At 34.2% G+C, this 21,618-nt stretch overlaps 4 protein-coding genes across 11 annotated transcripts in view; 3 read left to right on the top strand and 1 right to left on the bottom strand.

Annotated features, from left to right (window-relative positions):
- LOC106124340 (guanine nucleotide exchange factor DBS) overlaps positions 1 to 4,596 on the top strand; it is a 73,421-nt gene extending 68,825 nt beyond the window's left edge. For all 6 annotated transcript variants that reach the window (XM_013320893.1, XM_013320899.1, XM_013320897.1 and 3 more), the window contains exons 18-20: positions 1 to 88; positions 2,867 to 2,999; positions 3,221 to 4,596. The exon at positions 1 to 88 is cut by the window's left edge and continues 108 nt beyond it. In XM_013320893.1, the coding sequence (XP_013176347.1) occupies positions 1 to 88; positions 2,867 to 2,999; positions 3,221 to 3,318 (319 nt within the window). In that variant the 3' untranslated portion in view covers positions 3,319 to 4,596. The remainder of the gene's footprint in view (positions 89 to 2,866; positions 3,000 to 3,220) is intronic.
- Positions 4,597 to 6,342: 1,746 nt separating this feature from the next.
- On the bottom strand, positions 6,343 to 8,283 carry Ak2 (Adenylate kinase 2). Of its 3 annotated transcripts, none has more exons than XM_013320377.1 (4): positions 8,213 to 8,283; positions 7,981 to 8,095; positions 7,189 to 7,425; positions 6,343 to 6,896 (listed from the first exon to the last, which is right to left on the bottom strand). In XM_013320377.1, the coding sequence occupies exons 2-4, from the start codon at positions 8,080 to 8,082 to the stop codon at positions 6,507 to 6,509; spliced, it is 729 nt and encodes a 242-aa protein (XP_013175831.1). In that variant the 5' UTR covers positions 8,083 to 8,095; positions 8,213 to 8,283; the 3' UTR covers positions 6,343 to 6,506. The 3 variants fall into 3 exon arrangements, with proteins under 3 accessions (XP_013175831.1, XP_013175832.1, XP_013175830.1); XM_013320378.1 differs by having other exon boundaries at positions 8,186 to 8,260; XM_013320376.1 differs by having other exon boundaries at positions 7,981 to 8,272.
- Positions 8,284 to 8,443: 160 nt separating this feature from the next.
- Nup188 (nuclear pore complex protein Nup188) lies at positions 8,444 to 16,673 on the top strand. Its single transcript, XM_013321242.1, has 16 exons — positions 8,444 to 8,606; positions 8,682 to 8,892; positions 9,116 to 9,720; positions 10,090 to 10,210; positions 10,410 to 10,523; positions 10,657 to 10,956; positions 11,306 to 11,814; positions 11,950 to 12,130; positions 12,329 to 12,593; positions 12,907 to 13,199; positions 13,368 to 13,670; positions 13,753 to 15,159; positions 15,245 to 15,381; positions 15,477 to 15,693; positions 15,759 to 15,959; positions 16,062 to 16,673. Exons 1-16 carry the CDS (start codon positions 8,587 to 8,589, stop codon positions 16,653 to 16,655), a joined length of 5,478 nt encoding a protein of 1,825 aa, XP_013176696.1. The 5' UTR covers positions 8,444 to 8,586; the 3' UTR covers positions 16,656 to 16,673.
- Positions 16,674 to 17,660: 987 nt separating this feature from the next.
- Positions 17,661 to 21,058, top strand: LOC106123875 (histidine-rich glycoprotein-like). The gene is made up of 5 exons (XM_013320287.1): positions 17,661 to 17,785; positions 19,959 to 20,127; positions 20,420 to 20,558; positions 20,899 to 20,979; positions 21,051 to 21,058. The coding sequence occupies exons 1-5, from the start codon at positions 17,661 to 17,663 to the stop codon at positions 21,056 to 21,058; spliced, it is 522 nt and encodes a 173-aa protein (XP_013175741.1).
- The last annotated feature ends 560 nt before the right edge of the window (positions 21,059 to 21,618 follow it).

Genomic DNA, 21,618 nt, shown 5'->3' with positions numbered 1-21,618 from the left:
GCGGGCCGCCTCCTGCGACACACACGAGGAGCCCTGCTGGTCCACTGACCCTTCTGACGACGACGACGACGACACCGACCACACGCCGGTCAGTTTACATTTTATATAACGGTTCGTTTATTCTATAACCTCACATTTTTAAATTATTGCCGGCGATCATTTTATAAATGAATATGTAATAAAATAGCTGAATTATGTGCCAGTTGAATGTAATATATAATATGCTATATTAAAAGATTGAAAGCATATTTCAAAAGAGAAGTATGAACTTCGAGTTAATATTTTCAGAATAGCATATGACTACGGAAAATAAATTTGAAATGACATGTATATAATTTCACTTCAATGTTTGTATTTAAGAATGTCATAAATTATACATGTTTTATGTTGGGATAAATATTTCTCTGTAAAACGGTTCAAATTGGATCAATTAGTAATATTGCAAAATTCTCAACAACTTTAAAGCTAAAACAATTTACTTATATTTTCTTTGTAAGTGGGTTTTGGTTTTAAATTCAATTTCAAAGACATTGACTAAAACTACATATTTAAGCTTAGAATAATATTTAACATAAACATATATAAAAAATGTAGATTCGTAGTTTTATTCAATGTCAAAAACATTCCTTGTGATTCAAAATATGTGGTGAAATATGAGTAAACTGATTGTTTTGTCCGTCTATTGTAAATGTACTAACAAAATGATAAGAGTCAAACGTTATGTGCTTATATTGGGAAGGTTTGGTTAATCATGGTCCTCTAATATCTATTAATTTTGGGTTTGCAGTGTTGAGTGAAGTGAATCCCACTTTGTATAATGTAAGTGTAATTTTTGAGAATGCAAAAAAATAGTCACCGGGTAGCGCATGATCTAAGCTGGCAATCTTGATGCACATAACGCTTCCCGGATTAACCTTTAGCAGTGAAAAAAAAACAAAATCTATAAACAAACTTGTTAAAAATGGATTTTCAAAGGACTAGACTAGTGATAGTTTTAGCGTCTTGAATTTCATTAATCTAACGTCACAATCCCACCAAATAGATAAAAAGTTCCTACCGATATAAAATCACGCTATCACTGCATATTTAATTTAGCAAGTCACAAATCATTGCTTTTAATAGTTTCCATAAAAAAAAGCTAATGATATTATTAAAATACTATGACGTAATTCACATGATATTAAGCGTTCGTAAAATGCAACAGCTCCGGACGCCATATTGTCGCGCTTGTGTTCAAAATGGCCGCCATGTTCAAGTTGTGTTGTTCAACAGGTGACGGAGGCCGTGGGTCTCAACGGTACCATACACAGAATGGTACAATTCTTTTCTGTATCGGGCACCACACAAGCCAACTCCACGTTTTACGTGTCCCAGTACTGATATAATGTAATTAGAGAACTCAGTCCTGGCTTTGTATATAATGAAAAGACTGATATAATATCCAAAGCTTAAAAGTAACCAAAGACTTCGAAGTAATGTGGATATTTCAGTTCTATTGCTGAACATTAACTATTGTGTAAGTCATGTTTTGTTTATGTTACTCATTGTTCGTGTGCTTTAAAATTTTGTTGACTGTGCGCTTCGCTTCGATACAAAATATATCATTATTTTTACACTATTACACTGCATTACAAGTATTCCAATTTCTACAGACTTCAGTATTTTTATAAATTATCCTACATTAATGTCTCGCACTGCAGATACTTCTCAACACTTAGGTACAGCTAATCGATGTGCAAAAAATTTGCTTTATTCCTTGATGTTATCATGTAACGGTATTCGATATTTTTGCATGAGTTTTATTGAATATTTCTGATAATTTATAAATCAATAAACACTTTGGTAAATGTTAAATTTATAATTACATATGTCTTTAGAAGGTTCAAATATAAACTGCTAAGAATTGGAGTAAATGGTCAAACTACCGTTATTGATACTATATTTTACTGTACAAACATTTTGGATAAAAATTGCCAAATTTATATTTGTCAACAAATACGATTTACTCTTCTTACATTGTAATTAGGTGGCATTTTATTCTCTTCACTCACTCACTCACTCTTACTATCCTTCTATTATTTATGTATGAAACATCGTACAAATTTATTGGAATTATCATTGTATGCATGGCTAAAAACTCGATTATTCGTTGTTACAATCACTGGAACATTTTCTACATATACACAACTATTAGGACTATGAAATATCTTCGCTATTATTTATAAACTCTGGCATAATACATTAAGCGATAAAAATATTGCCCATTGACTTTTAGAAAAAAAATCGCTCATTTTAGTTTTGTAGAATGTCATGTCATGTGTGACAGAGACACATGGTTATGTGTGACAGAGATAACGCTCTACAAAACTGTTAGTGCAAATAGTATCTTTCCAAATGTCGATGTGCAATGATTGCTGCATACATCATCGATGTGTTTGCGCTGTCTCTAACATGCTTTAACTAACGATGTGGAAGCTTGCATGTAAATGGTGTGCTACGTGTGTTAATACTTAATTTAACAAAATAAACTGGTCTGAAGCTCTAACAATATGCCTACAAATTTTATTACAATTATAGTACAAAATATTTAATATGTATATCTAACGTTAAATGAAATCGTGTGAAATTTTTGTGTGAGTTTCTAACAAATTAAACACCGTTAAAACACTTTTTTAAGATTTAAGATTAACTGTTGCTTACGTGTATTTCGGGTTTTCAAGCAACTTAAAACTAATTTGTAGTTTTTTCCAGTGGAGTGTCTTGATTAAAATTCATATTAAAATAAAGAATATTTTTAAATATTGATTATTTAACGATTGATATCACTAAATAATGATTTCAATGTGTAATGATTGTGTATGGTCAGGCGGTGGGGTGCTTGCTGGTGGCGTTATCGGAGTACAGTGCGGTGGGCGCGAGCGAGGTATCGCTGCGCGAGGGCCAGCACGCCGAGCTGCTCAAGGTCGGCTGCGCCGGCTGGTGGTACGTGCGACTTGCGGGTACGTCATACTTTCTCTCTTATCCACCATGTCTTGAGGTCGCTTAATATAGTCGACGGTCTTGAACGTTTGGTATTGCAACATACTTGAATATCTGATAATTGACTGACCCTTAATGAAAGTTAGATATATTCGATGTTTACTCTCGCTGCCTCCAACGAGTAAAATAAATAAGTAAAGGAATGTCCAAGTGTAAAAAACATTGTGTTTGGTATATATAGGCGGGCAGGGCGAGGGCTGGGCCCCCGCCGCGTACCTGGATCAGCGCAAGACGTCGCGCTCGTCCAGTCGCTCACACGACCGCCTGCACGACCACTAGCTCACGTCATTCGCGCTCGTGTCGCTCACGTCACGTCGCCGTATCGTGCTGTACAACAACTTGATTTAGATGTACTTTTTCGATTCAAAATTGTTATACTTTAGTTCGATGTTTGTTTGTATTATAATTGTTGATTCGTTTGAAATTTGTTTCTTAATTCAAAACTTATTGAAATTTTTAAATGATTGTTGTTAAATATTTGGATATACCGTACTTATATTCGAAATTTGGATGTACGTTTTATAAATATCTTGTTTTTTTCTGAACCACATGGAATATACAGTTTCTTAGACGTAATAAAAGCCCTGCCACCCCACTTGTTATTGTTAATGTCGAACTATTTACAGTAAAACAATATCATTGTTAATGTATGTAAATGTTCTGATGAAGCTTTATTGTAAAGTAGTGTTAGATTTAGTCCGTTAACGTTACGATTATTCAAATCCAAAGCTATATTTAGTGGCATAGGAGTTGTTAAACAGCCGTAATGGATTCATGTTTCTTTTTCATGTAAATATTTCTCGTCTTTAATTAATTCTAGTTATTTATTTGGAAGCTAGTTGATTTTTAACTCTTTATTATAAGTTCTCCATGACAGATCCGCATGTTTCGTTGTCTATGAACACTTTGTTTTTTTTTCTATTGGTGTATTGAATGTGCCTGTATACTCTGTGGTAAGCAAATCATGAATCGTATCAAATAATTCTTCATATCAAATCATATTTATTATATTTGTGAGAGCTTTGTCTATTAACTAAATGTTTTCTTATTATAAATAAACAAAAATTAGTATGATTGTGAACAAAAAATATAAATAATCAATTGTTTGCGTGATGTCAAACACATATTCTCTAATGCTAAGTATTAATTCTATACTAGTCGGTGTGATTTATTTTACATCTTTGTAACTTTTATTTGTAGTTTTGTACCTTAAATCGTAGCACTTTAGCATGCGATCGCCGCCTTTCATTGTCAACTTACTTATCTATATTATTTGATCATCAAATGCTTATCATCCACTGACATCTATACGTGGACAGGCTATAAACCGTGGTATATTGTGCCTATTTGATTCGCCATTTTGACGTTTTAGATTGCGGTTGGTAGAGGCGAAGATTCGTACTAAAACGGCCTATCCATAGATAGAGATCAGTGTTATCGTCTCATCGTACCTGTCTTTGTAAAAAAAAAAAGAAATTTATATCAAAATGTTTCATACAAAAAATGTCGTCAAAAGTCACCAGTCAGACTGACTGGAATTACACAGATGTCCCATTCTTATTGTGTTTTATTTTACCTCACCTCATCCACCATTTATTTTTCGTTCTTACTTTGAATTATCGTATATCTTTATGACTTAATTTCATATCTGTAAACTTGCTTCCCAGAAATAACCGAGAAAGGGAAAGTGATTTAGTATTTGGCTGTCTTTGTCTTTTTATTTTAAAATTAACGGCTGTTGTAATGATTATTTGGTGTAAACCTTAGATTTTTTAACAATAGAATATTTATAGCTTACAATTAGAACTACTATTAAATTAATCTCCTTTAAATGGAATAAGCTTTCTAGAGGTAATGTAATATTAGTGTTACCTTGCGAAAAATTTGATTAAAAAAGTCATATTTATATGCAGAATAGATCCTGTAGGAAATTATAAAGAAATAATGATGTAAGAAACATTAGCAACAATAGCAATTATATCGCACAAAATAAAAAAAAAAAATATGTTTCAGTAGTAAATTGGATGAAAAATATTTGTAGCTGTATTAAAATTTAAAAATATATGTACTTAAGTAATATAAACATTAATCAGTAATATACATAATATAAATATACATAGAAAAATCTCCAAACAACTATTATTGAAAAGTTCAAATTATGATAGAGGGCTGTGAAATTCTTAGTGATGTATTTTATAGTACATATATTTAAACGTTTTTGACCCATAAATTATTATGTAACTTAACTACAACAGGCAGCCCTACTGTTACTCTTAAAGCGAGTATAAAAAAGCATTTTTTTGTAACAGAACAACCTGACATGCTTTGGAAACTGCTATTACCTGCATGTTACTGTCCGTAAGAACAAAGAACGTTACGTTACATAGAAATGCAAGACAAAAAAATTCTCTAGTACCACCTTTACATTGAATATTTACATAGTACACTTATAAATATATAGTTATCTCTGTTTTTAAGAGAAATTGAGGTATGATAGTATGTTTCTGTGCTTTTAGAGTTAATACCCTCAGTAATAATTAAATTGATTGATATAGCACTTCGTTTAGGGTTGCCAAATACACTTAATTTACATATGTTATATAATTCAAAAGAATTTGTACTAGTTTTTTAAACAGGAATATGGGGAGGTTAGCAATAGATTCGTAGTATTTATTCACCTATTATAGGCCCTTATGTCTGAAATATGATCTTACCTAAGCGTCTATTACCGAAGAAAATAATTTACACAAGATTACCAAATGATTCCTTATGAAGAGAGCTTATTTTATAGAAATCATTCTGCCATATATTTTTTATTTTCCTTAGAATTGGCAACCCTGTTTTCTTTAATGTTTAGTATGTAAAAAAAAACATAGACCACTCGTGTTAATAACTAGATAAATAATAATAATCAAAGGAATGTTTAGAATCTTTAGCAAAGGTTACTGGATGTGTATTTGTCTGATATTTCTTCAAGTGGTTTCAACAAGATAGGCATCTGCTTTGAAAAATTGTGTATAAAGTTTTATTGAATGATGTGTATGAATTTGCCTTATTCGAGCTTAAATTGGATACCCGCTCTACAACCTGTGTCCTTGTTCTATGTGCTCTTGACCTATTATAAATACATTAAATAATATTCATGTTTTATTTACCTCACATCCTATTCTGGTTATTTTGTAATAATATTAAATAACAGACAAATAATATTAAATAAATAACAAGCCATTTCGGAGGAGTATGGGAACGAGAATTTTATATATATAAGATTATTCATATATTGTTTGTGAATTAAAAGACAAGTTGATTGATCGCATTGTACTGTATTTATGTAAGAAATAGTTGTCTATAAAATAGTTATAATTATTACAGAGTTGTATATAAGTCTGAAAATACTATAACACAATAAACCCAACCGCATTGTGAAAATTAAGATTTGTACAAAACTTTTTCACTTAATGATATTCTCAGAGAGCTGCTCGCTCCCTGCTAAAGATACGGCTCTTGAAGATGTTATCAATTCTACTAAACACTTCTTCAGCTGGTCTTGCAGCATCTACTCTCCAGTGGAGACCTTTCCGCATGTAGTAGTCTACAAGAGGCACGGTCTGAGCATGATATGTTGCTAGACGTTTCTTCAAAGCATCCACATTGTCATCTGAACGTCTAATCAGCGGTTCCCCTGTAACATCATCAGTCATAGCTTTTCTCGGAGGATGGAATTCTTCATGGTAACTGCGACCACTTGATGGATGAATCAATCTTCCCGTGATCCGACGAACAAGAAGACTATCCTGAATGCCAAACTCAATCACAGCATCAAGTTGAGTTTTTCTTTTGCTCAACAGATCATCTAGCTGAAAAGAAATAAAATTAAATTCACCAAAATAAAATACAACAAACAATGAGTATGAATATCTGTGGGAATTAGCACGACATTTCCCAATATAATTTATATCTATGCTTGTGATAAAGCTAAAAATTTATGAATTATTTAGTAAGAAAGCTTAACTATGTTACTAACTACTAATTAAATGTTTATTTACTATGGTGCAGGTATGAGAACATTGAAAGTTGCTTTAACAAGTACAGCAATGTTCTTAAATTGTGATGATTTGTTCACTTATTTTCATAATTAACTACTGTTACCTTCTCAGCTTGTGGCACAGTTCTAGGGAAGCCATCAAGTAGGAATCCATTTTTGCATTCAGGGTGATCCAGATTCTTATCAATCATGTCAACAACCATCTCATCAGACACAAGTTTTCCCTCGTCCATCACTTTCTTTAAACGCCGGCCGAGTTCTGACCCCGATGATACCTCAGCCCGTAACATGTCACCAGTTGATAAGTGACATACACAATATTTTTCTTTTAGCCGGGGTGCCTGTAAATTTATTTTTATGCCTATAATAAACACTTCCAAATTTTAATGTGTAATTTCATGTTGACATACAGTACAGAAGTATTGTATGATTGTAAAGAAAAAGACAGCTTACAGAAAATTTGTGGATTTAAAAATAAAAAAAATTATAGTCAATAACTGTAAGTCAAAACTTTTGTATTTTGACAATTTATGTAAGGTTCAAGGTTTTATAGTCCAAAGAAAACGGCAGTTGGTTAATGAGAATGAAAAAAGTAATTTCTAATAATACAGTTCTTATTAAAAAAGTCTGTCTCATAGGTTTTGATTACATTTGTGTAATTAAACATTTAAAATTAAAAAAGTATAGCTGCAAATATGTTATGTCACCCTTGTTTACATAATTTGGAGATATCAAACTTAAAACACAATTATCTAGGAGTTACATAATTACCAAAGGTAAATATCAAATTAATGTAACATATTTGCCTTGAAACTTAAAAAGTTGCTCTTCATCAATCAAAAGTAATCATCTAAATTATTTTTTACTACTATTTACAGATTAAGGTTAAACTTTACCTGGGTTCCTTTGCCTGATCCCGGTGGTCCCAAAAGAACTGCCCTAATACCGATGGGGTCATCATCAGGTTGAGGTTTAACTGCAGTAGCCGCTGGAGGCATGGCAAACACTACTCTATAATTAACCAACAAAAAGAAAACTACACAATTATTTATTTCATAGAACTACTATATATACAAAACTAATAATGTTACTAGTTGTTACAATGTAACAGTGACATGTGGTAGTTACACGAAATCGCAAAGATTGCCGGCGTCCCTCGACCCTTATCAACACTGACAGCAGAGTGACAGCTGAATGTCGTGTCGGTCAAAAAATGTCAATGTCTTAATGTAAAAACATTTTTCACACAGATTATAATTATTTCAAATAGATTCTAACCAAAATTACTATTTTAATTTTGAAGCATTCTTTTTGTTCTTAATTAAATGCGTAAAATAGACCCTTAAGTTTGATTGACAAATTCAAAAACTGTCATAAACTGGAATTGAATACAGTTACAGTTGTCAAATGTCAAACTGTATTTGTAATTGTAACCTAAAAATGAGGCGGTAAATAACATCAAATAGAAGTTACAGACGACGCCTTTACTTTTTAAATGAATTATGGCGACAAGTAATACAAGGTATGCGCTGTTATTTGGCATGCATTTTTATATTTCCCTTACCATGATTTAGTAATTTGTTATAATACGTTTTAGCTACTGGAAGCGGTTATGGCGTTGGACCACATCCCAATATCTTACAAAAGAAGAAATCGACAAAATATACACAAAAGAAGTGGTGGAAGGACTTAAGAATGGTCTGACTAGCTATAAACCAAAAGATGCAGATGGATTTGCACGTCTCCAATCGAAGCATCCGGACCAAACAAAACTACTTAGTGTTGCACAAACTTTACAAAACTATATGGTAAATTAATAACTAATGATTAAAAATTACCCACTAGAAAAAAGCTTCCAAAAATGTTTTCCGTGTCTTTTAATTCTAATGTGTGTAAGATGCCTCTAATCATTGTGAATTTTGTATTTTATACAATTTACATTTAATTACAAAATAAACACTTAAATACTACATAAATATTTAAACACGTCTATTTAAAAAAATGTTATTTATTTTGTCCTTTGGTTTTTAGGATGTAGACTGTTTCCAAATATGGGATATAATAAAGCACTACTTATGTGACATATCATATGGGACACCAGAGAATGCATTAAAAAATGTGGCATTTGTTGACACCAGACCAACATTTCTCTCACCAAAAGTGTGGGAATTTTATTATGCAGAGAGATTGTATCTACTAAGACTATTACAATACATAATTCAATTTAGATCAGATAAGAAGCATAAATATAATGAGCAATTTTCTAAAATTGTCAATGATATTGGTATACAAAATTTAAAATCTTCATTAATCAAGCAGTTTGAAAAAGTATTACTAGAGGTTCCACCATCAAGGAAAATTCATGGTGAATTTGGAAGTGATACTATTCGACAAGAATGGGCAGAATCAAACATCAGAGAACAACTTGCTATTTTACAATCTTTGTTGTTAATTGGCAATGAAGAAGTATACTCAGAGGTTCAGTTTATTGATATATTAAAGTTGTTCAGAAGACATAATTTTGGTAAGAATCAAAATTATCATGAGTTACTGGAAGGAAGGTGTAGAGAGGCTTGTCTTAGAATTACTTACTTGGAAGCTTGTATATTTATGGTAATATGTGATCATGAAAAGATGTAAGTATTGTCTTAATATATTTATGTTTTCAGTAATTAATTATGTGAATAAAATTAGCTGTCGCCCATGACAAAAACTTAGTTAGTGGCCGATGTGTTCTTTCAGATAAAGTCCAATATGTAAGTCAAATTTCATTGAGTCTGTTTAACCATTCTGGTGATATCTTGAAACAAACATCCATACATCCATCTATCTAAACATTCACTTTTACAATTAGTAAAATTAAGACAGGTCTTTAAGGGTTCATCTATTCCATAAATGGTTGTTTAAGGAATGTTTAAAAACATATTTTATAAAAGTGACACTAGTATTTAGTTGCTTTTATAATCTTTTTTGAGATAAATTTTAAAGATAATTATTCTTTTCAGAAAAAATGTATCTAGCTGGCTAGAAAGTACAAAAAGTGCTGTGGAATGTGAGCTGACCAAACTTGAACTGTCTCAGGAACATAGTATTATGCTCCTTACTTGGATGATGTTGACTCTAAAGGTACAAATTATGATATATAAACCTATACAATTAAAACAATTACATCTCTTAGAGTCGTAGATACAGTCAAATGTGAATAAGAGAGAATATTCTGTAAACAAGGAATATTACAGGTTCTTGGACTCTTATTTATCCAGGTTCAACTGTATTTAACTCTTTTGGTGGCATGTTATAATATGATTTATTTTATAATTTTCAGAGTGACAACCATGCCAAATTGTTTGAGACTCAATACCAACATTATGGTGCAACAGCACTCAGAATGAGAGTATTTGAGTTTTTACTGCAGATGTTGAATAGTTCTGTGTTTAATGTAAGTAAATTTTACACTCAAAATTTTTGTTTCTATGTGGAATTTATTTTAATATTACGATTGATGATGATTTTAGCTTACTATGGTTATTTTCAGTTCAAGTTCAGTTATTAATATCCTCAATACTTTTCAGGATAAATCAAAATGTGCCGAAATAGTTAGAAACCGTGTATTTAGACTATTAAACAGTCTTTGTGATAAATTTGACAGTGATGGTACATTAAGTATGCAGCCTGGTGTTATGCTGCTATGTTCAGAGTTACTAAAGTCATCAGTTAATGCTGAAGAGTTTTGGAAGTTGCGTCAGAAAGACGAAGACTTTGGAGTTGTCTCATTGTGGAACACAGCTTTAGAATATTTCCCGTTCAATTTCAATGCATTGTCAATTTTATCTGATGGATTGGCTCAAGCTGGGAACTTGAGTATTAGAAATGTAAGTATTGTTACTTAGTAGGCAAAGCCTCTTCTATTAAGTCACAAAAAATACTTATTTACTCTAGCATAGTTGTTCTAATTATTATTAACAACTAGCTGTTGCCCATGACTCTGTCCATGCAGAAATAAAATAAAAATTGAATTGGTGGCCTATGTGTTTTTCCCTGGTTCTAAAGTTACCTTCAAAATAACATCCATCCATCCAAACATTTGCATTTATAATATAAGGAAGATATATTGTTATTTACAAAATACAATTTAAATCATATGTTAAACATTTCTAATTCTAAATTCAAATTAAGAACCAATTTTTTTTTTTTTAAATAAGTATCTGATCATATTTTCAGTTGCTAGCTGAACTCAAGAACCTGCCAGTATATACAGAGATTTATAATCCAAATGCAGTACCTATTATGTCATTCCAAGACGACGATGCTATTATTGGCCGTGAATATTATCCACTCGGAGATCCTTCTTATCGCATTGAGTTGGGTTCGAAAGCATGCGTAATGGAAAGGAAAGAGGGAACCATGATACATTTTAGAACCCCATGCTCATATTGGGTTGTATTTAATAATGAAATTGAAAAAGTATTGGATCGTAAACAGCACCACCAACATAATAGTAATGTATCGTTGGAGAGAGTGTACGAAGGTACAAAAGTATTAAAAGGTGTATTGAAATATATCGTAGAAACAAATGAGATCCCAAAGATTCTTGTAAGTTCTATTGAAGGCGTGTTTGATGTTTTACTGAGGTTCATGAGAGCTGAACAACCACCTCTGCCATTGTTAGTTGAATGCCTTAATGTATGTACTGTGTTAATTAAACTGTTTCCTAAGGATATACATAAAAGGTATGTTTAATAATACAATGACATCATTATTTTTCTAAACAATATTTGTTATTTTTACCCAACACTATGTATCTAAGGGTGTTTCTTTTTTTGTGGTTTTTTTTTCCGAGGTATCGGTAATTTTTTTTGTTACAGATTAATAAACACTGGCTTACTCCCAAGAGTGATAAACCACCAGTTATCTCATGTAGAGTATGCTAATGGTGCATCTTTAGATTCGGCTGCTGTTGGTTCCTATTTGGTTATATTAGAACAACCAAGTGGCTCATATAAATTCTTAGCAGCTTATATTGATATGCTCAGTGAATTCCTTGAGGTAAGTTATGAACAAAACAATATTTATTTCAAATCATCGATAGCAGATTCAATATAAAATTTATATTAAAAAAAAATACTGAGACAAAAAATTTAAATAGGATCTATGATGTCACAAAATGACAATAATCCACACCTTTCTTTTTGAAACATGCTGTATATAATACTCGTACAAAATCATAACTTGTTAACATTTCAGTTCTCATCGGACGAGCGTATAACATCAGAGATAATTCTGGCTGGTCTGATGCTGATCCTGCGCGAGGTGTTCCCCAACATCTGCGGGTGGCGCTACAGCTGCGGGGCGGAGCGCCGCACTCTGCTGCAGCGCTGCACCAAGTTCCTCACATCCATACTGGAAATATCAAAAACAAACAAAACAATGACACTTGTGAAGAAAACTTGTATCTACAGTTTTCTGTACATGGAAAATGCTTTGGAAGTTTTGAAGATTATTTCAATTGGTATGTTTTTGGAGAAAATTTGCATTTTTAATTTTTACATCAAAAAAGAAGTTATGTTATATTGAAGTAAGTTTGTAGAATGATAAATATTTTAGCTTAGTATTGAACAAATTCGGTAATTTTTATGCTCTACATTGTATAGCCGTCAGAGATAAAAACAAACTTAATAAGTAGCCTATGTGTTCTTCCAGTCTGTGTTTTACATCAGTACCAAATTTCATCAAGATCCATTGAGCTGTTCTGTATATACCTTCTAACAAACATCCATGTACATTTTTGCATTTATGAATGAGATGATTTTCTTTATATAAAGGCAATGATCAACTAGAACGAAGTCTACGTGACGATACAAACTGGATCTCAGGCATGGGATCACAATACATATCATCAATGCTGAAGTGCTTTGCTATCGTCATGTTCTCACTGCGTCAGAAGAGCAGTGTGGTGGAGGTTGGTGAGGTGACACCTCTGGAGAAGCTCATCTTCGCACAGAACAAACAGAAAGATAAATTAAAAGTCGTGCCAAAGATAGCTAGCTATATCAACCATGCATTCAATAAGAGTCTCTCGGTGCTGAGTTGCAGGATGTTGAAGAAATTTGCCGACGTATGTTTTTGACTTATTAGTTCTAAAAAAACTATGGTCACACATCACTATGGCTATCTGTCATTTTTATGTATGATGAATTCTTAAAACTCTTCATTTATTTGTATATGGCTTTAAATTGAACACAATCTATTTTCTTATTGGTTTTTAGTACAATTTTTTTTTCAGGGTTTCCAAATGTCTTTGTTCGCCTCATTAGACATGACCGCTTACCAAGTACGAGTCATATTCTTGGACCGTCTTCGTGATCCTTACGAAACCATTGAACTGAAAAAGGCTATATTGGAGTTTGTGGCCACTTGCATTGGCACACAGCCGGGCCTCACCGAGGCATTTTTCATGATGAACCACGAGAAGGCAAAGGCAGATGAGAAAGATAAAGAAAAAAATGGCGAAGAAAATAATGAAGATGACGAAAGTTTTGAGGGAATGTTAGGGTTTATGGCTGACTATCTTCTCACTGTAAAAACGGTAAAGATTTTTAATTTTTCCAACTGTATCCATTACCCTATTAAATAAGTATGTAATTTAAAAGTAAATTTCTTTATTGCAGGACGCAAAATTACTGCACAGCCCAATATTAGCGTGCATATTGGAACTTTTCCATGCGCTATGGAAAAACAATATGCAAATACTAGTGAAAAAGCTAAGGGAAAATCCCAATTTCTGGGAATATATGACTAGTCCTTTATTCAGCGAAATTCAACCCGGCCTGAAAACATATAGTCAAATATTTAACATCCTCGGAATAGAGCTGTTCGTTTCAAGAGGAAAACTTGAACAGAATTTGAAAACGGTGCTCGAACAATTCTTCGATACGAACAAGAATCATTTAGATAAATGGATAGATTTTATTTTTTCTTTTTACGGTAGAGTCGAGGAGGATGAGATCGTGGACCAAGTACCCGTTTGGTTAAGCTTGTTGACTTCCTGGAAGGACTTCATGACAATTATATGCAAATGCCTTCCGATAAGCCTGAATATCGCTCACAAAGCTAAAATGGTCGCGCCCTGCATGAACGCGTTGCTAACTGAATTGGAAAACTTAAAAGATGGTCGCCTCGTTGTGATACTAGCGGAACTCCACGTCATATTACTGGCCAACTGGAAAGACGATTGTTTCGAAAATCGAAAATCTAGTGCGAAACAAATCGATAATCTACTTTCAAACACTGCGGCCGTCTACGAGTGCCTCCATATACGTGCAATACGTGCCATACTGTCTATCGGCACCGTCGCCATTAGCAGCTTGGACTACGAAATCAAAGCAAACAGCGTGACAGCTCAAAGTATTATACGATCTGTGACGCATATAAATAGTATCGAATTGGAGAAATTAATAGATAACGTAAGCGATAACACCGAACCGGTACACAATGCAAATGGTAAAGAGGAAGTGCCGCCCGTGGTTCTATCTCTGGCGATGTTGGAGCAGTGTTTGGATTTGTACGATTTGTACTCGGGCCTGTCGCAGTGGTTCCAGTCGACCAAGTTTATCAATAAACTGCTGTGCTGCTTGCAAACCTGTTTGCAGAATCGTCGTCATTATTACACGTCACTGGCGGCGCTGCGATGTCTGACCGCGTACGCACGGGGGCCGTTCAACAAGGACCTGCTGATGAGCGACGTCGATCAGTTCCTTTGGTTGCAACTGCTGCCGCCCAAGTTTGAAAACGGGAACACTTCATGGAAACCGCAGGAATGGTGGCGGGTGTACGCTTACAGTCTCGATTTTATCTCAATGATGGTGATGAAGCACGGTCAGTTCTTCGTCAGCGATGCGATAACTTTCGTCGGCGTACATCTGGAGCACTTGGTGGAGGCGGTCCTGCTGCCGCGACAAGTGTACAACATCGACGCGCTCAATCTGTGCGCCTCCACTCTGAATCTAGTAGTGCAGTTGGTTAAATATGAATCTACTTGGCGTCTACAGAATATTAATTCATTGATCGGGATTATGGTAAGTTTACAATTATCTATTTTTTTATTAAAGGTAAGGCATGCAAGTCTATCAAATAGCAACAGTATGTAATGTTATGTTACAGCGCAGTATCAGTGCCTGCGTGTACCAGTGCGTGACGCTGATGCTGCGGACGCGGCGCGCCTCAGACGCAGCGCAGCCACCGGACGAGCAGGCCACCAGCATCGCCCAAACGGCGCACACGCAGCCCGTCTTACATAGGTCAGGACAAATCAGCCAAACAGACAAATTAAGAGGCATCCAAAACAAACAAATGGCGTGTGGATGCATAGTTATACCACTTTTTTTTTTGACAGAACCCTCGAAATCCTCCACATGGCGACCCTATGTCTCCTAGCCTTCAGTCCGGACCTGCTGTCGCTGTTAGCGGACCCCGGGCTCGACCTGGAACGTTGGCAGCCCCTTGTCGAGTTGCACTTCGGCGCCCCTAAGATCTCATACGATCCCTTCCCGCAGTTGACTTTCGGGACCATTCTATCTGCGATATGTCTACTAACTCGCTCATTAAATCATGTAAGTAATGCCCTGTTAATTGTTTATTTTCATAGATTCGTGTAGTTAATGTGGTATGTTGTCAGGCGTACCACGGCGAGGAGGGCAGCGGGTCCCGGTCTCCGCGCGGGCGTCGGCGCACCTGCTCGTGCAGCCCGGGCGAGCGTCGCACTGCGCGCGCTGACTCCGTGACGTCAGCCTCCTCCGCCGCCAGCGCACCGCCACACCTCGACGAGCGCCTCGCCGCCGCCGCGCTGGAGGCCGCCACCGCGCTACTCGCCTCACAGGTAATCACTACCCTCAATCACATAACTAGGTATTGCATCTTCAGACTGAAGATATAAATTTTGATTAAGTACAATTGTTTAATGAAACCTTTTTGTTTGCAGGCTTTATTAGCAGTACGGGATATTAGCGTTCCATCTCGCCACAAACAATTAGTACGGCGCGAGCTGGCATCCGAATTGACGATGTTCCACGACTTTGTGCGTAAGCGCATATTGTGTGCGGCGCACACGCGGCCGCATCTCGTACGCAATAAGCTGGGAGCTTGGCCGCTGCCGCCCGACGACGAAGAAGTCAGGAGAATCGAGGAAGCGAGGAAGGAAAGAAATCTGTGTGATGAAGATGATAGTTCCCTGCCCCCGCCGCCCCCACCGAAGCGAGCCTCACACGACTCTATGCGCGAATATATTTTACGGAAACACTATTTAGACAAATGTGCTAGAACTCCAACAAAGGAACCTCCTTCTCCCGTTTCGCATTCGACTCCTACCTCAGACAAAAAGAAGGATAATTCCCGGACTTCAAAGCGCGTCTCCTGGGCGGACTCGACCAGAGATAGCGCGGAAAGTCTGGATGATTCATTGCAAGAAGTGGAACAAATGTATTCCAATTTAACTGATGTGCAGATAAACAATGAGGAGGATTATTTTCATTTTATGTCAGTTGTTTTTCTTTATATATGTCAAACTGATTTGTAAGGATAATAAAATTTTTGAATGAGCTTTGTAAAATGTTGTTTTAATGGAAAAATATATATCTGTTCATTTAATTTAAGCTGTATACATATTAACATAATTGGATTGACGGTATGTATGTACGAAACAAAAATATTAAATTTTTAAATATTTTTAAAGTATTCAGACTTGAAAATTCTTAAGAAATCTAAGATAGAAAAAAATAATAACAGTAGCAAAAATAGTATCGATATGTCCCATCTCTATTCGAGTTTACCAAATCAAACAGGCACAGAAAAACGGTCAGTTATATCCAGGTTGTCATGAGAGTGCACAGAGTATATAAAATGTTGAGGTTAGTGGTCCTTTCATTTTGGAGGATTTTGCAGGTTTTACATATTTTCTTTTCTGACGAACTAAACGCGAAACGTTATCTCTTAACGGCCTAGAAACTCTTGCCGCGCTAGGATATCTATATAGTTATTAATAAAATTAGTATTTGCTTATAATATCAAAAAAATGTAATTTATTTGCGTTGCTGATAACAGAAAAACATTTTTTTTATTTTTGACTGTGCACACGGCCGCATTTGTTATAATATGCGGAACGGCTGAATTGATTTTAACGGGACTTGGACGAGAAGGTAGCCAAGGCACATGGACATAGTATAGACTACTTTTTTTAATCCTGTGCAGACAAAGTCGCGGGCGACCGCTAGTAGTAAAAAAGAAACAGTAAGTATTTCGAATTTAGAAATGGCATCACTCTATTGTTGTTAAAAATTTACTGGCATCTGGCAACATTTCTAACATGGCCGCATGTTGAACGAAACGATTTTCTTTACTGTTTGCCAAATAAAATAATATCGGCTTTTTGAGGGCGGATTTATGTTTAACTTATAGCCGAAAAGACTGAAATTGTTTTTAACCAAACAACGGTAAGATTGTTGTGTGATTTTGTGTTTGAGCATGATTCAATGTGTAGCGGTATTTGTTGATCTCGTTTGTTTTTGATGAAGATTGATTCGCGATGATGCATCACCCGAACATGCATCATCAGCCGATGTCGGGCCACCCACCACAGCACCTTGCGGGCCACCAAGCGATGCCCTCGCATCACCAAATGCCGCCCCATCAAATGCACAGGGAGAACAGGCACGTAACTTTAACTAGGTAACGTTATGCTTTTTCTATTTTATTTGCTACTTATTGTATTAGATAACAATTATCAGCACCTAAAACCTCCATAAACCATTTACTTCAAACTTAAAATATTTATGAGTTTTCAACTTGTTGTTTTAACTGTGTCAACATAACTAGTCAACTATTCATTTGAGGAAGGAACTTACATTTTTACCGTAAGTATTTAGTCCTTTAAAGTGCATTAAATTACTTATCTCAACAACATAAAACTTTCAACAATTTATAGAAAATGCACATTGCACAGCTTCTTATAATTCGAACTTTCACCATTTTATTCATGTCAAATTAATGTTTTGCTATTTTTATATGTTTTAATTAGACTAGTGAAATCACTATAAATAGCTACAGTTATGGTGATTATGGTAAAGCTTGTATTTTGTGGTTTGGCAGTGAATCAAAAGCTAATTTATAGTAGCAGTAGTTATATATAGCATTCAATGTTTATTAGTTTCATATTGACTAATTTCTATGTTATTTTACAAAATATATATTTAAACATATTATTATAAAAAAAAACATAAAAAACAGTGTTTTAGATATGATGTAGTAAGATAAAATTAGGTTTATTTCAATTGAATCATGTTAAAATATAAATAAATAGCAATTACTTTGAATAAAATCAACTTCATACAATTATTTTTGCAATCAACCTCCAGCAGAATAGACCTGGCATTGAGTATTATTAAACCGAGGTCAGTAAAATCAATTTTTACTGAGCTCCATATAGGAAAACTTGCAAAGTTTTTAAATATGGAATATCAGATTAAATTTGAATTAGAACTATTTAGTAAAACTTAATGCTTGGTTGGTGAAAGTAAAAATAAATAAAAATTTATTTTAAGAATTAATTTACATGGCAATATAAAATTAATAATTTTATCTAATTGGAAAGTATTAATGACTTAAATGATAGAATTAATTTATAGATTCAAACTAGTGTATAAAATGGTGTTAAGAATTATTGCCAATAAGAAAATTTCCAAACAAATTTGTGTGTAATAAAGTTTTTTAACTGTACTTATTTAAAAAAAATAAGTTTAAGCTTGTATGGCTAGTATTTGTTTAACTTTTATTTTGATAACTTGAGAATATCATTTAGAAACCTGACATCTAATATAAAACTAAACATAAAACAAGAACAAGATAAGTTTTAACATGTTGCCACCGACTAACCTGGTAAGTTCATTTTCATATGTAAAATATTGAGGTATATATTTGGGTTGTCCATTGCATAGTTTAGAAATGTAGGTCAATTGCCTGTCTTTTAAATTAATTTTTAATGATTATTTTCTATGAAATGTTAAATAAATCTAGTTTATTCGTATTGAGGTTTAATGTAATGTATTTTTCTTACCAATTTAAAATATTTCTTAATATTTTTACAATAAGATCATATTACACTTCTTATAAGAAATAATACCAGGTACACCAGAGTAACCACTCTTGACACTATAAAATAATACAGTTATGTTTTATTTGGGATTTAAGCAGACTACATTGATATGCAAATGTTGTGTAATTTGTTGATATCTCGAGGGTCCTTTGCGGCGCCCTTTGTGATATAAACTGGTCATGAATGGAACATATGACAGGCTTTGATACAAGAAGGTCTTATAATGACCATCCTTACTTTGTACTGAATACTTGCAGTCTGTATCCTCTATCGTCCAGTAGCAGTTGTAATAACAGTTATGCTGTGTCTTATATTCAAAAGAATATTGTTAACAATTTTATATATTTGTGAAATTGTGTGCATTTAAAAATGTTTAAATACAGTGACTTGTATAGTGAATTAAAAATATATAATTTAGTGTTATAAATTTGAATGATTTTTTTGTATTTTGCAATAAAGGTAATTGTGTTGCAATTATAGTCCATAAAATTTTGTCTAAAAATAAGGTTTATCACCTTTTTGTTGAAACATTTTACGAACTTTCTCACCTTAAGTAATGAAGCATTTTGTAGATTAATTGCACAGTACAGCATATTTTATTACCAGTGCTTTTTGTAGTGTTTGAATTCAACTATCATGTAAATCAAAGCATACACCTTGGTTTCATTTCATTTAAAATTTTAAGGGTAATTTAGGTTTTCAATTAAGTATAGTGTTGTTTTTTGCTTGTAGGATGGCGATGGGTCCATCGGGTGCGCACGGACAGTCGCTGGGCGGACTGGGCGCGCTCGGCGTGCACCAACACCACGCGCCGCCGCGCGCGCAGCACGCTCAGCACGCGCAACACAATATTCGCGCCATGTCCCACCATCCGCCAGCACAACACCACCCCATACAGCCGGTATAACCTAATTCTACTTTTACATTGTTCATGGAGAGATTCCTCCAATCATGAGATATTTATTTCGGCATAGCTTAACATGTCATATTAGATTTTGAATGCCAGTTTACACTTTAAATCTAAAGCTTATAGGCAAACACTAGCATAAGTGCGACAAAACAGTACAGTTAACATGTCAATTATTATTATTAACTTGATTATGTCTAAAACAGTTGTGCAAAACCTAACATGTGAAATTTATAAAAAGATACTTTATTTACTAATCAATAATAAAAGTTGGTTTTTTTATTAGATAAAGCAATTGCGGCGTCCGTACGGTGTGAGCAGCGGCAACGCGCATCCGTACGGTCCGAGCGGCGTGATGCCGCAGTACCCGGGCCCGCAGCCGCACCAGCCGCCCTCCACGCAGCCAGCACACAACACGCATACAGGTAACGAACAACTACAGATAATACAAGCAATTATTGTAGGTTTTAAATATAGAAGAAAAAGAAAATAAAAATTATTCTGGCCACAAACATGGCTACATCTATGTTGAGCTATGTTAAAACAATCCAAATATTGCAAAGAGTTCCATCTCTTAAGGGATCTTGCAAGAGAACTGTTTGCCTCGAATGGGTCGAAATAAAATAATGTAGGTACAGTGTTAGTTCTAATTTATGATTTCTTTTTTCTAATTTGTTTAAAATCAGTATAATTATTTAATACTCATATATAAAAGACGTAATGAAAAATAAATTAATAGAATTAATTGTTTAACTTGTATGTCAGGTCTGTGCCGACCTTCTTCGCCTCTGATGGGTCAGGCTAAACTAAGTAATTTTGGCCAGTTTGATTCAAATACCACAAAAGGTATGTTTTGTGAGAATTATTGAGTGTTTTTATGAAAAAGGCTATGTTATTGTAGATATAAATTATTTTAGGAAAGTAACTGACAATATGTTACTTTCCTGTTCACTTGAAGTAAGCCTTGTTTTATTTTTCTGCTTAATGTATATTTTATTAAAGAGTCAGTATATTCAGTTGATAGAATTGAAAGAAAAAGCTTGAATTTTTTTGCTTTATGATGTTGCTTACGAAAATGTACATGATGCTACTCATTGTTTTCTATTTCTTGCAATGTATTTGGCTATAGAATTTTAATTAATTACACTGCTGAATACTCATTAATATACAAAAATAAGATTTATTTTAAAAACTAAATATTTTACATATACAATTACTAATTTTTATTTAAGTCTTATTTTTCTTAGACTCTGCTATTATATATTTACAAATTCAATATGTTAGGTAATAAAATTTGTCTAAAGTCTAATCGTTTAATTTTTCCCTAAGTAAATAATAATGTTTAGATAATGTCTGGTATAATAATATAAATAGTGGTGACAGTGGCGTCTGCTAGCACAAACCCGGCCGCGCACGCCGGCAGCACAGCACGGGAAGGTGAGGAAGGTGCGGCAAAGGCGCCCGAGACGGAGGCGGGTGACATCC

The sequence above is a fragment of the Papilio xuthus genome, unplaced genomic scaffold (genome assembly GCF_000836235.2).
Source record: "Papilio xuthus unplaced genomic scaffold, Pxut_1.1 DF825946.1, whole genome shotgun sequence".
Classification (NCBI taxonomy): Eukaryota; Metazoa; Arthropoda; class Insecta; order Lepidoptera; family Papilionidae; genus Papilio; species Papilio xuthus.
Note: the sequence above shows the minus strand (reverse complement) of the source record. Positions and strands in the feature narration are given on the sequence as shown.

Bases quoted from the DNA above. Each gene is read 5' to 3' on its own strand.
- Ak2 (XM_013320377.1), bottom strand. From the start codon at position 8,082: ATGCCTCCAGCGGCTACTGCAGTTAAACCTCAACCTGATGATGACCCC. The intron at 7,426-7,980 runs GTAAAGTTTAAC...ATAAATTTACAG, and splicing joins GATCAGGCAAAGGAACCCAG to GCACCCCGGCTAAAAGAAAA. The intron at 6,897-7,188 runs GTAACAGTAGTT...ATTTCTTTTCAG, and splicing joins CTGTGCCACAAGCTGAGAAG to CTAGATGATCTGTTGAGCAA.
- Nup188 (XM_013321242.1), top strand. From the start codon at position 8,587: ATGGCGACAAGTAATACAAG. The intron at 10,957-11,305 runs GTAAGTATTGTT...TCATATTTTCAG, and splicing joins GGAACTTGAGTATTAGAAAT to TTGCTAGCTGAACTCAAGAA. The intron at 12,131-12,328 runs GTAAGTTATGAA...TTAACATTTCAG, and splicing joins TGCTCAGTGAATTCCTTGAG to TTCTCATCGGACGAGCGTAT.
- LOC106123875 (XM_013320287.1), top strand. From the start codon at position 17,661: ATGATGCATCACCCGAACATGCATCATCAGCCGATGTCGGGCCACCCA. The intron at 20,128-20,419 runs GTATAACCTAAT...TTTTTTTATTAG, and splicing joins AACACCACCCCATACAGCCG to ATAAAGCAATTGCGGCGTCC. The intron at 20,559-20,898 runs GTAACGAACAAC...CTTGTATGTCAG, and splicing joins AGCACACAACACGCATACAG to GTCTGTGCCGACCTTCTTCG.